The following is a 14,206-nucleotide window of genomic DNA, read 5'->3' on the forward strand; positions in this document are numbered from 1 at the left end:
AGTGAATCCAGAAGTCCTCAGTCACCATCCAGTGGCTTTTCCTGTGCCTGGCTTGTCTATAGATGAACGTGTGACCTCCTCCACTCCCCTCCCCTCCCCTCGTAGAGATTTTGTATGAATTAGGACATTGTAGTGTTGCACTTTGAGCCTGTGCAGCAAAGTCAGTGTAGATTTGAATTAGATTAGGTGTTTGAACTCCTGCCTAATGTGGCAGTACCTGCCCTCTTTGCCACAGGCACCTACTGCAGGTGATCCCTGCTTTTCCCAGTGGCCTTTTGCATGTCTGGAGCTCATGGCCATGCTGTGGCTCATGGGTGTCAGGCCTCATGGCAAATAAGTCTGCTCCACTGGTCTCTGTCATCCCTGGGTATCTTTGTCTCAGCCCTTGTTTTGTCTGGGGTTTCTGCAGGCAAGGATTTCTTGTTAGATAGAAGTTAGGTAGGAGGCTCAGTTGTTTTGCAAAGCTGTAACTACACTAATTATAGCTTAGCAGCTGCCTTATGGAAATTGTACTGCATGTCTCTTCGCTATTTTAGTTCACATTTTCTGGCACTGACAAAATAATGTACATTTTAGGCGAAAGCTCAGTGGCATTTTAGGTATTTTAGTGGCAAGTATTAGCCATATCTAGTTTATTTTCTTGTATGCATTGATACAAAAAGGAAAGTAAAAGCATCTACGTAGCAAGATAAAGGAACATTGTGTATCATCTATGAGGGCAGTAACATTGCCTGAGAAATTTCAACTTACATTTCAGCAATGCCTCGAGTTCTATGGCAAGCCTGAATTTTTCTTTTTGTTTGCCAGGCTTAAATGCTAGAAAGTAACCAGGTGTTTGAAATTGGAAAGTACCATAAAATCTTTTTAAGACCCCAGAACATGAGGGTTGTATTGTGAAGGTCTTCAAGTCATCAATCAATCTTGAAAAAGTAGACTTCGTTTCTACACTGATTTTTATAATATGCAAGAACAGTACATTTGCATATTTGTGTAGTGTTTGTGAAGAGAAAAAAATCCACTGTACTGTTAGACTCTCTTATGCCTCTGGCCTATGTGCTACTTTTGCTCTAATTTTTTGGCTCCTAGGAGGTTTATCGAGATGTTTCTTTATGAGGTCTGTACTATCACTTCCATGAGATCAACCACAAACCATAACAAGAAAGTTTCTAGTTATCCTGACATCCTATTCCCCACCCAAGAAGAGAGCTAGACAGTCACTTTCAGATCTGCTGTCCAGTCACAGATCTCCAGTTTCTCAACTGATAAGAGTATCACACATTCCAGGAACGGGCAGAACCCCATCAAGCAAAACTGAATGTGATCCCAGGAGCTCACTGGCAAGGGCTGGATTACAGTGAGATTAGGAGGCCTGGGGAACAAGAGGCATAGAGCCACACTACCATGTCTTCTGTTTCACAAAGTAGCTGTATTTCATGTTGTCTGGATTGGAAGAGATCTCTCTTCTCCCTGTTTGTCCCCCTCAATAATGCACCTGATAAAGCAAAGATATTTTGAGGTGTCCATGGAAGCAGCCCACTACAAAAAGTTATTTAGACAGCAAGATGCAAAAAAAAGAGGGTTTTTAATTTTTTTTTTAATTGGATCACACTAAAAGAAGCAGCAAGTATGGCTGCTGCAGTAATGATGAAGAAGAGAAAGCATAGTCAACTAGCTGCTAAAAGCATAATTTGTCCCAAAAATAAAACCTGGAGTGCAGGCTTTGGTCGGGGCTGCTCTGCAGCAATGCCTCTGTTTCCTGGAGGGAAGCGCAGTTCTCCCTCTGAGCTCTGCCCATCTCCCTCAGGACAGAAGTCAACACATTTCAGCACTGAGCTGCCCTCCTACTTCTTGGGGAGGGAATGGAGGCAGCATGTTGCCCATATTGCTCCAGGAGGGGGTAAGCTGCTGGGTATTGCTGTTCCTGTTTATGTGTCTTCAGGGCCAAGTGGGAGGACTGTCTGGGTGTTTGTATCCTCTCACAAGCCAGACTTAGAACATATTCCTAGTGTGGTTTTCAAGTGTTCTGTACAATCTAAAATAGTTCTGAAAGTCTGTATGATAGATGGAATCTCTGAAAAAAACCCATAAAATAGATTGCATTTACTTTCTAGGAGCAAGAATAAGTGCAGATTTTTTTGGCACAAGACACAGCTTTTGATAGAGTATCTTAATGTTTAAACTGGTTTCTCACACCAGGCTGGCTGCCAAGGTTTAAAAAACACTTAAATTATTTTGGCAAAGATCCCTTCCTAGAACTGGCCGGTTGTTTTTGTAATTATAGAGGCAAGTACACTAGCACTTGGCAAGACTCAACATTTGATAGCAGAGCAGTGGTGTAGTTCTCAGTGGGAGCCATTTTTTAGTTACTCTTTGACAATAAAAACATGGCTTGCCAGTTTGTTTTAAAGATAATGCATAACATCCTGGCAACACTCTAAATTCAGGGAAGGAGGAGGTAGATTTTTCCTGGAAATCCCAAGATGGTAGGATACAGATCTTGATCTTATGGTGTATAAATATTTTGCTCAGTTTGAAAATAGTTCTTGGGAGCACCAGACTAAACCCTCGACATGGCCCCTCCACAGGACATGGGTAGAACAGACTGAACAGAAAAAAAGAGGACCAGGAGAGAATTCACCTTTGTGTGCACCTCTGCCTCACCTTCCCATAAGATCCTATTGCACAGGATGCAGAGAATTTAACCTGAGCAATCTATAGAAGAATGCATGCAAGAAACAGCACAGAGCAGTACATGAAAATGTCCACATATGGACTGAACCAGAAAAATCGAAGGAAGGGAAAGGCTGGTGCACTGGAAGAGGTGCCTTCCCACCTGGCTGGGTAATGCTGACAAAGTGCAGCTACTGCCCACGCCTGAAAGTCCAGCCCTGGCTGCGTGCTGAAGGCCGTGCTCTCTGTGCTGGGCTGTCCTGCACTGCCATGGCTTGAGGGACAGAGGAAATGAAACGGAGGCTTTTGTGAATTCTAAGCGCTTTTGTTTCAGCATGATGTGTTTGTTTTTTCTTTCAGATTTCAAATGGAGCAACCATAAAAGTCTTTAAAAAGAAGGCAAATACCCGATCAGGTAACAAACTTTTGTGCAGAAAGGTTGGGAATGCAGAGAACTGAGCTGTGACAGATTGTATCTTGGTCAATAGAAGGTCAGAGAAACCGGTACTTTGATATAGCTGAGCCAAATGAAGATCCCTGGCTCTGGGTCTCTGGCAGGCACAGTGGGCCTAAAAGGAGGAAAGAAGGCAAAGGAAAGAAGGACAGAGGGGCTTACAGTCCTCAGCAAATGATTGCTTAGAGATACAGGCTCATAGGCAGGAAAGCAGGACAGGGAAGCCCAGATGACAGAGACAGAACATGTCTCTCTTTCTCCAGAGTGCCCAGAACTGTGTGTCACAGACATAGTGCTGCATTGTCAGAGATATGAATGATAAAACCCCCATTGTTTGGTAATTTTCCTTATTCTCTTGACTTTGACTTAGCTGTCTCAACAGCATGTCAGGAGATAAAGGGTGCTTACAGGGGGCCAGTTGATCTCACCTAGCCCTGTGATGCAGGCTGCTCCCACCGAGCTGGTGGATGAGGGGAGAACTTTCTGTAGCCCCTGTGAAGAAACACACTCCTAACATGTGTTTCCTTATTATCAAAGTTAGGACACTTTTGCATCTCACTGGGGTGGCCTCTCCCTTAGCAAACCTGAGGTTGTCTGTTCCCAGCCGTTGTGTTCAAGCCTGACCTCAGCCCACCTGCACTCAGCACTCTTAGAGACTTAAACCACTGCAATCATCTCATCTTGTCCTCCTTTCAGAGGAGCTGTGATTGCTGCCAGCTTACCCCAGCAGCAGATAGGATGCCATAGCTTAGTGGTCCTGAGCTACATGTTGGCACTAGGGAGGTGCACAGGTTCTGTGCATTTCCCAGAGGCTTCCCCCACGCTGCAGGCAGGAAAGGATAACGCTGACTCTGCTTGCTTGGCATCCTGAATGCACTCTGCTGCACAGCCCAGAGCCCAGCAGAACTCACAAGCTTGTAGCTGTACATTTCATTCATGGATGTTTGCTCTCTGCTTTTATTGTTTAGATGTGGACTACTCAGATGAACACTGTCATTTGGTGAGTTGAATCATTACACTGCTAAGTGGTAGATTTCATACTGAGCTGTATTTGGATCTGTGTTATCTCTCTAATCTCTTCATGACAGATTTTACCAGACTCGGAAGCAAACAAAGATGTGAAGGGAGCAGGTCACAAAGGAAAGCAAAAATTCAAAGTGAAAGAAATGTATCTCACAAAACTTCTGTCAACCAAGGTAAACTGTAAAAGCTTTATTTTGGGGGAGGGCTGATGTTGGCTTGGCTAGTTTGGCATAAGAGAAAGACAAATTAGACCAGAAATTGTGCAGAATTCCTGTGTGTAAATTTTCCTTTTGTAAAAAAAAGGTAGCATATAAAAATCACTGTGCTAACTGCGGGGTATGATCCATATTTGCAAAGACAGACACATTTCAGATTTTCTAATACTAGAGTTCTAAAATTGTATGATTACACATAGTATCTCCTCAGTAAGCACAACTTTTTTCTCAGGTTAAAGAAAACAGATTGTTATTTAGCTTATGGAAAGTGAGTTCCACCACAGAGTTCCATAGAGTGAGAAGAATGACAGTTTTCAGTCAACAGTCTCCTCACTCTGCTCTAGAGTTTGCCCAGCTTAGAGGCAACTTTTGAAGCCTGAGTTTCACAAGATACTGCCCACGAAATAAAATAATCTGTTAGGGTTTCAGATTAAGCATTCAAAACAACTAGATTAATTTTAAAAGAAAGGTCCTTAGGATTTATAGTACAACTACCTCATTTATACAATGTGCATTGCTTAGAAGTAAGTCCTGCTCACTCTCTCTGGTGAGGTCATTTTGTTTCTGACTTACTCAAAATGGTTAGAAAACTCTCTGCAACAGCATATTGCATAAAATATTAATGGGTGCACAACACTGAGAGCTGTGCAAGAGGCCTGAAGGGATGATGGTTAGAGCCTTATTGCATTTAAAAAGCTATCAATCATTATTTAATTAAGTGGTTGATAATATCCAAAGTAATTTGGGACAGTCCCCGCAGTAAGAGTGAAGACTGGCCATTTCTCATTACCTGTGAAAACTAACATGAGCCCTCAGGAAATGCTGGAGTAAACCAATGTCTTATGGTAGAAGACTGAGGTTACAGAAGAGACCAGGCTTTTTAGAAACAGTCCCTTTAAAGGGCTTTAAATTAATCATCTCCTTCTCCAAAGTAGGACACTGCCCTGAACAACAGAGCTGTGATATCCTTTGCTGTGAAATTCCTCTCATGATTGGCTGTGCACTGAAGGAAATTGCATCTCACCATCTCTCTCTGCTCCCCTCTCATACATGAACACAGACACAATTGCAGAGTTTACCACATTAAATGAATTGGCCAGTATTCATCAAGGCCCTGGGATATGCTTAAATCCTTCTTGTTGAGAGAAGATTGGGCTGAACTGAGCTTCTAAACAGATGTGAAGAAAAAAACCGCAGAACGGTGTTTTGCTTTGTTTGCCTCTAGTTATGAATACTCTGTGATTATGTCAGTGAGTCCAGCAGCAACCAAACTCTTCCCTTAGTGAGCCAAATATCTAATATCTTCACTTTTGTATGAGAAATACCCAGTTTTCAGTTCTTCTTTCTAATATTAGTGTCTTACACCACCCAAAGCTGTTATCCCAGAATTAGATCAAGTGCCAGACCCACTTGGCTTTGAACTGTTGATGAGCACATGTGTTGAGCATGTGTCACAGATGGCACCTGGAAGACCAGTGCCCTAGGAAACTGGCTAAACTGCTTTTTCTCACCTCCCTCTTAATTCCAGTCACAAATTCCAAATGCTTTTAGCAACAGTGGCAACAGTATCCGAAGGGTTGATGTTGTCTTTATTAGCCCAAGTGGTTCTTCCCACCTGTGATGTATCACAGAGTTCACCATGATTCTCCTACAGGAGAATCAGGAGAGCAGAGCAGCAGGACATGTGAGGTATGGAAGGAGCTTGTGGTGGTGTATTGTAATTTCATTTTTGTTACTGTTTTGTTTGCCAATAACCTATGGCCTTGATGTTTGTTTGCCACAAGCATACTGTAATTTCTGTGTGTGGTTGTCTCCGGGCACACACAGCTCTCTGAGGTAAAATATCCTATTCTTTTCTTGTGTAATAGTAACAAAATACTAACTCTGTTACTTTTCAGGTTGCTATTCATTCGGTTGTTGAAAAGCTCTTCAGGAGCATTTGGAGTTTGCCCAACAATAAAGCGCCTGTTGCCATCAAGTACTTTTTTGACTTTTTGGATGCCCAGGCTGAGAGCAAAAAAATTACTGATCCTGATGTGGTCCACATATGGAAAACCAACAGGTATATATATATATATATTTATATATAACCACGAGATATATGCAGGGGTGCATGTGCTTTCTGAAAACATAGTTGCAAAAATAGAATGTGTCACGTGTGATCAGAAGAATAAGATTTTGGCACGTATGGGAACAAGAGGTGGTTTTGCTTTGTGGATAACAGTAACTTTAATGTATTGATTTAATACGACACAAACCACCAGAGCTTCCAAGTCTTTGCAGTCTGCAAACCGACTTCACACTCTGAAAGAAGTAGCTGCAGATTGAGAGTATTATTTGAAACAGGGTGCCTGACAGATGTGTTTGCTCTGTAGCCTTTGTTCCCTGACCCCTTTTTTAGAGTGAAGAAGCAGCAAGGAATGTGCTTTGTTCCATGAGTGCAGTTGCAATTAAGGACCATTTTAAAGCACATGTGCTACTTGAGAGGTTGATTTTAAAGATATTTGTTCTTTCTCCTGTCTAAGTCTTCCTCTTCGCTTCTGGGTGAACATACTGAAGAATCCCCAGTTTGTCTTTGATATTAAGAAGACTTCACACATAGATGGCTGTTTGTCTGTAATCGCACAAGCTTTCATGGATGCCTTTTCTCTCGCAGAACAGACACTGGGGAAGGTAATGCTGCCCCTCCAGACTTCTACTGCTTTCTCAACTGATGTCTCTTTCAACTGTATAATGATTAAGATGATGAAATCCTGGATCTGCTGATACTGGGGGCAGAATTGTCAGAGGCCTAATTAAGCTGGGTTTCTGTTCCTTGTTTCTCTGTCTCCTGCGACTTTGAAGAATTCACCAGTAGACAGATACAGCTATTAGAATGCCTTATTTATAGTTAACTGCTGCTTGTTTTCTCTGCAGTTCAGTTCTGCACAGTGTGTTTACACAATAGGTGGCAGAAGGTGAAAATTTTAAGGTTTTAATGTAGTTTTAAACAAAGGTCTTAAATGTATTAACATTATTTGATAAGCAGTCCCAATTTTGCCTGCCACACACCAGTGTGCAGAAAACTCACACAATAAGCTAGTGGAAGCTATAAGAATACTGAAAGACCTCTGAAGTTTGAAACAGTTCCTTTCACATATATTAGCTGCTCCCTTTTTATATACAAAATTATTTGCTGAAGCAACAAGTTCAGGAATCTTACATTCAAAAACTCTTTAGTATAGTGTCCAGAACTCTGGGGATCAGAAATACTTCATTTTTCCCCAGGATATTTTCCTTTTCTTTGGACCAAAGCAGGAAGCTTTTGTTCAGGTTCATAATATCAAGAAAAACAGACTAGAGACTTTGTAGCCTAAAAGAATTTATATAAAAATGGACTGATATCCTATGTAATCTGATCCAACTGCTCATCTGTTAAAGGTAAATAACAAATAGTGTGCTTATTTATCTTACTTTAGGAGTGAAGTATCATAAATTAAAGCTAATCACATCACTTTCTTAATGGAAAAATTGTTGTTAGGTTGTTAGGTTTATGTGCTTAAAATCCACTGTGCAGTATTGTTGAAACAACAGCTCCTGATATCTGTTTGAAAAGGGATGCTGAAACCTGATAAAGGTTTGCAGTGCAGTAAGCATCTTGTGACTTTTTAGTACCAAAACATATTTACTTTCATGATTTTTAGGCTTTTATCTTGAAACATCTTTTAGCCATTTAGAAAACAAACATTTAAATTACTTAATCACATATTGGAAACAGTGGTGACAAGATAACACATGGTTGTGTCATTTATTGCCCAGAACTTAAACGGGAAATTACCAGCCCCCACTTTTACATTCTGAAAATCAGTTTTCCAGGTGGGACTTCGGCTCCTGTCACAAGCATCAGCACTTATTTCATTGAATTAGCCAAAAGCTCCTGGATAGGTCAGTGCTGGCCTGGATTGTTGAAGTCCTGGGTGAAAAAAAATTCCCTTTGGCTGTGCATGTCTGGCAGTCAGCTCACCATGCTCCCAAACCCCTGAGGCTAAGGAGTAGTAGGGACCAAAGAGATTTAGGGAAACCTCTGCCAGGACAGCATCTAACAAGACTCTCTGGTGTGTCACTGCTGGGAACTTCCCTTTCAGCTGTATTGCTGAATCCTGAACATAAATTGGGTATCAGCCTCAGACCCTTTGGTTCAGTTTTCATAATCTTTCAGGTCTAGGGACCTGTAAGGAGGAAGTGAGATATTTTGTTCTGAGGGACAAAAGGTCATCAATCCTGATGTCAATAGAAATAATTACATGGCAACTGTCATGAAACACAATACACTATTAGTGAGATCCTGCCTCTGGTTTGCATCTTTGTTTCATAACCTTGCTTCCTTGCATATAACCACAGCAAAGAAAAATGAGTCACACAGACACAATTAGATGCAATTAACTGTGTGGAGGTGGAACCTTAGGAAATCTGTGCTGTGAAAAGTTACAAGGCTTCAATTTTTTTTTTTAAGGAAGCACCAACAAATAAACTTCTCTATGCTAAGGACATTCCACTCTACAAGAAGGAGGTGAAAGCGTACTACAAAGCCATCAGGGATCTGCCTCCATTGACCACTGCAGAGGTTGAAGAATTTCTAGCTCAGGAATCTAAGGTATGGTTGAGAAACAGCAATTTTATTTGCTTTCATGTTAAGTTGTTTTTTCTTTTAAAGAGAAGTATCTGACCAGAACTGTTGTCTGTTTTAGAAACATGAAAATGAATTTAATGAGAAAGTGGCCTTGTTTGAAATCTACAAATACATAGTGAAATACTATGATGAGGTAAGCACATCTGCAATTTCAGTTTAATCCTTAATGTGAGGCTTGACACAGTAACCAAGGGCTGGGCTGCTGTGCAGCCTGCTGGTTGTCACTCCAGAGGCAGCTCCTCCTTAATGCAGCGGAGGCTGCTCCTGCTGCTGATCACAGCCCCCAGGGCTGGAGCCCCCACCCCTCCGAGGGGCCACAGGCCAAAGGTTTGTCAGTGCACCTTTACAGTCACTACTGTATTGCACAGACACAGTAGCAATAACATTTTCCCTGCAGTTTTGAGGAAGTCCCTATATAGTCGAGGCTTCTTGTTATACTGTATTTGCAGAGTCTCTGCAAATGCCTGCCTGTCACAACTCCTGTGCACACGCTCCATTTCCCTGGAGGTTCAGAAATCAGATTGGACTGCAGCACCAGGGTTCTCAGTTTAACAGTCAGTGCAAACACCTCAGTGGAGCACATGGCCTTACAGCAAGAGCTCCTTTCCCATCAATAGCTGTCTTAATGCTCTCCTCTAATAGTCTTTCTCTTAAAAAGAAGCTGCTATAGTTTCCAGTCCCTGCTATTACTAACAAAAGAAATCTTTTCTCAGCTGAAAATACTTAGTCACAGGCTACCTCTAAGCTGCTTTCTAAGAAAATCCCTGTCCTCCACTTTGCATGATAGGATTCTCCACTCCATTTTGCTCAGCATCCTTAACAGAGGCTGTGTGTGCCTGTGCAGGGACTGAGATAAGAGCCAGCTGGGGTGTGTTGCCTGGAGGCCCCCTTAGGCTTCCAGCAGGTTGTCTGGGTTTCCCAGCAACCAAGCCTTTCTCCCTTTCATTCTCAGCAGCACAGCACCAGCACTAGCTGTAGTCATCCAGCTCTCAGTCACCTGTTAGCTGGTTTACCACTTCTGATCTCTAACATCCCAAATTACCTGGATTTCAGCATCAAATCTTTGCCTCTTGAAACAAGCTTGGGATGATACTCAAAATGGTGTCACCCTTTATTAAGCTCATTAAAATGACTGATACAGGAGAATTCAGTGTACTTCTACTCTTAGTGCCCATTTTTGCTCTTTTGAAGCTAGTACTGGTAAACTTAGCCCAGCTTTAGAAGGAAATCTTCCCTCTGCTCTTCCCCCTCTGGCTTTTGACTGGGAGCAGCTAATTCTCTTTCATTGTTTACTGAGACCTGTCCCTGTGTAGCGTTGCCAGCAGAGATTTCAGACAGCTGTAGTGCTCTGTTCTATCACCTGGGCCGTAGCCAAGTGGGTGAGTTTGAGGAAAAGAGGCAGTTTATTGCCCTCAGCCTATAGGGCAGAGGAAGAGAAAAAAAAATATCACTTGCAAATCTCTAAGGTAAAAACTGGAGCACTGGCCTTGCCTCGCACTCTGAGAGATGAGGATGTATTGAATTTGTTTGGGGTTTTTTTGCTTGGCTCAGTCATTCTTTTGTGGAAATATTACAAATCCTGTGATCAGAAAAACTTGAAAGGAAAACTACCAAAATAAAGTGTTAAAGTTGGAAAATAATGTTTACAGATAGGCAGGAACTCAATGGATTTTTCTGTCAGTAGTTGTTAAGAGTACAGAAAAGCAGGCTTTAAAAAATAGTGAGTAAAATAAGCATTAAAAAAATTATTCTCTCTTTTGCTAATTGTTAACAGATTGTCAGCAAACTTGAGCGAGAACGGGGGTTTGAAGAAGTCCAGAAACAGCTCCAGCAAGTAAAAGCCTTATTTGATGAAAAGAAAAAATGCAAATGGCATTGAGCAGAGCACTGACTCACAGCATCACTGTGGGGCATTTTATATTGGCGCTACTGCTCCCAAAACTGTTTTGACTGACTATATGTACAGGGTTTGAAACGTTTGGACACTCTTCTCCACTCTGACCATTCCAAGTAATCTACAATTGAAATATGGGCAGGGTTACATATTCACACAGGGGCATGTGAAAGTGACCTAATGTTGGCAGGGTCAGCATTTTTAGGTACTTGAACACACATAACCCTTTGGTTCAAATATACTGTCTGGTAAGCTTTTTGCTTACTTTAGAATAAGGTCATAGGAGATGTGCAAAATACACTGTAAGTTCAGAGTTGCCCACGTGAACTTGCAAGTTGCTTACCTCTTTTTTTTAAGAGAAAAAACTGATGTTTCACCACATCCTTTCAGCAGCTTGGCAAACTGTGAGGGTGAGCTCCGGCTTCAGAATACGGGTCAGCTGCAGTTTCCTTCCTTGCAGTCAAATGTTCACTAGTTCCTGTTCAGAAAAACAACAAAAACCGACACCCAAATGCATCAAAAAACCCAGTAGCAACCTGGCACCAAACAGCCACTTAAGATAAGTGTTTTTAGCAGAAACAGTGGGTCTGAGGTTGGAAGGCCAAATGCCACATGGCAGGACTTCCCTTTGTTAGGTTAGAAATTCCATGTCCAAAGTCAAGCGAACCACTGAGGGTAAGAGGTGAGGAGAGGCTTTTGGAGAAGCGCATTCAGCCACCATCAGTCTGTGTTTACATTTTTGACCTTTCCATCCTTAAATAAGCTGTGAAACACTTGTGAGCATCTTCACGGCTAAAACTGCACTGCATCAGGACACTGTTGTAATTTGATGATGCAGCTGACAGTGGCTGCACTTTGGTGCACAAACCTGTACTCGGGTGCATGATCAGCTCATGCATCAGTGCCGACAGTACTGGCCAGCCTGGCCATCTGGGTACAAGGGCCTCACAAACCTAAAGCCAGCATGTGGGGGGGCAGGTCAAAGGTTGGTTTAATAATGTTTAAGAACAGGAAGACTGGTGTCTGAGACACTGATACAAACGTGCTGGGGTTGGGGTGAGGAGCAGTCTGCCTTAGTTCAGCTGGGGTTTTTTGAGGCTTGGCCATTTTGGAAGGAAGGTATCCATTACATTTGCATTGCTGGCTCAAGTCAGCCCAACTGGAAAGCAAGGACATGGCTGTGCTGCTGGGATGAGGCTGGTGCAGTGGCTACTGAGCAAAGCCACAGAGGAGCAGCTGTGACTCCGGCTCTGCTACAGCACCAGCACAACCCTACCCTCTACTACAGAGCTGAAATGGTTTGTCACCATGGACTCTGCTTCAGTCACAGGAGGCATGTTCTGAGGCTGTCATGTGCCCTTGCATTTGAGGTAAGGCATTCATGACAAGGAGATACATTTCTATACATTTCTGGAGGGATCCACTGCTGGAGGTGAGTGGTACAGCACAGTGGCCCACAGGAGAGGGAAGAGCTGTCACCTGCCTTGGCAGTGGGAAAGGTGCCATGGGCTGTGAATGGCATAGATGGCCCAGGTTTGGTACAGAAAGCCAGTGCTGGGGCTGTGAGCAGCCAGAGGCAGCTGCACAGGGCTCACAGGCAGCAGAGGGTCACACGGTGCTGCGTTGGAGGAGCCCCGGAGCTCAGGCATTGGTGCTGATGCTGCCTGCTCTGGTCACAAAGGCAGCAATCCCATGGCCGGCCAGTGCCAGCACACACCAACCACCTGTGGCAGAAAGCATGGCCGGCTGTTAATGTGGAGAAAAGCAAACACAAAACCACGGTCCTGCTGGTCTGCCCCTTCCCCACCATGTGATTGCACAAGTTGTTCCTCTTGCATACCAGAGAGGGCAGCCACCAACCAACCCATACTGTGATGGCTTTGTTGTTTTATTTTTTTTTTTAATTCAAGTCTTACACTTGCTATTAAGTTTACACTTTATACTTGATGGAATGTATGGCTTTGTTCAGGACACTGCACTACAGTGTTGCAGTACTTTCAGCAGTTCTCTGCCTGGCACAATGTATTTTGATAAGTTTAATTTTAATTGGAAAAAAACCCACCCACCTCTAACCTATCTTGCCCTCTGTCCTAAAGGAGTGGACTCTGGCTTGACTAGCACTTAAGCTTGGAATACCTGCACGTAAGGGCTTGATTTTTATTGTTCTTAATCTAACCTTTTAAAGCAGCATCAAATAAATAGAAAAAGCACAGTAATTGATATTGAAGGAGAGGCAGGAGTGGAATACACTTTCCAGTTAGTTCTCTTCTACTTCAGGTATTTGCTGGCAGTGCAGTCAAATGAACTGTGATAGTTTTGTTCAACAGTAACCTTCTGTACAGGCAGAAAAAACAACTCCAACATTTCTGCTTGAAAAGCTGTAAAATATAATCTGTTTGCGTGGGTCTGATCCTGTGAACTTCACTGTATGTGTTTATATTGATGAGGAAATGAAAATCAGTCCTATTCTGTATTTGTACTACTGCTTGTTTGCTACAATAGCTTTAATGATTTCTAGAGATTAAGTATGTGTTGAAGCAGGCCCTGTAGCTTTACCTACAGCCTGGAATAGGATTATTGCCTTTTATTCAAGCCTCCTAAACAGCGTCACTCTGTTAGTAAACCATTTTTAAGTCATACTGGGACTTTGTAACCCATCAAGTGGATCTCACGAAGTGATGTGAAGTATAATTAAGTGATTGTGGCTCTTTTGGTAGGTTTGGGTAAGCACACAAAACACTGGTACACCTTCCATATCTGCAATTTGCCATTACTGTTACACAGAGAAAAAGAATCACCTCTGACTATTATGGGTATTATGACAACACAACAGTTCTAATCGCATCCTCAGAAATGAAAAGCAAACTTCAACTTTTCCATGTTTACAGGCAAACTGCTATGGCAAACAGCGCGTTTCTAACACTAGCTTACAGAGCATTATTTTGCAGTCATCTAGTTTGAAGTCAAATCTTACTAATGTGTAAAGTAATTCCTGTTGTACAGAAGTTAATCTGTTGTTTAAAATGAATGGTTAAAAGAAGTGCAAATGACAAATACATGTTGGTGTTTGTATGGGTTTATCTAGAATAAAAGCATTTGGAGGTTAGTTTGATTGTGTACTTTAAAATGGTTACAAGAAAGCAAACACAGCTGGTAACAATGCAAGAAATTGAGTGTAAGACATGGGGTGACATTGGGTGAGAAATAGTGCTGCAGCTCCAGCCCTGCAAGGCTCCAGGACGGGGCCATGCAGGTCAGCACAGCACACTTCCATCACACTG

At 42.4% G+C, this 14,206-nt stretch overlaps 1 protein-coding gene across 1 annotated transcript in view; it reads left to right on the plus strand.

Annotated features, from left to right (window-relative positions):
• Positions 1-14,031, plus strand: part of PLXNC1 (plexin C1) — a 69,920-nt gene extending 55,889 nt beyond the window's left edge. The window contains exons 24-31 of the mRNA XM_014888463.2: positions 3,031-3,085; positions 4,093-4,124; positions 4,213-4,320; positions 6,261-6,424; positions 6,888-7,035; positions 8,855-8,995; positions 9,090-9,164; positions 10,806-14,031. Coding sequence (XP_014743949.2) covers positions 3,031-3,085; positions 4,093-4,124; positions 4,213-4,320; positions 6,261-6,424; positions 6,888-7,035; positions 8,855-8,995; positions 9,090-9,164; positions 10,806-10,910 — 828 coding nt within the window. The 3' untranslated portion in view covers positions 10,911-14,031. The remainder of the gene's footprint in view (positions 1-3,030; positions 3,086-4,092; positions 4,125-4,212; positions 4,321-6,260; positions 6,425-6,887; positions 7,036-8,854; positions 8,996-9,089; positions 9,165-10,805) is intronic.
• Positions 14,032-14,206: the final 175 nt, after the last annotated feature.

This window comes from Sturnus vulgaris, chromosome 5, assembly GCF_052056855.1.
Source record: "Sturnus vulgaris isolate bStuVul1 chromosome 5, bStuVul1.hap1, whole genome shotgun sequence".
Lineage (NCBI taxonomy): Eukaryota > Metazoa > Chordata > Aves > Passeriformes > Sturnidae > Sturnus > Sturnus vulgaris.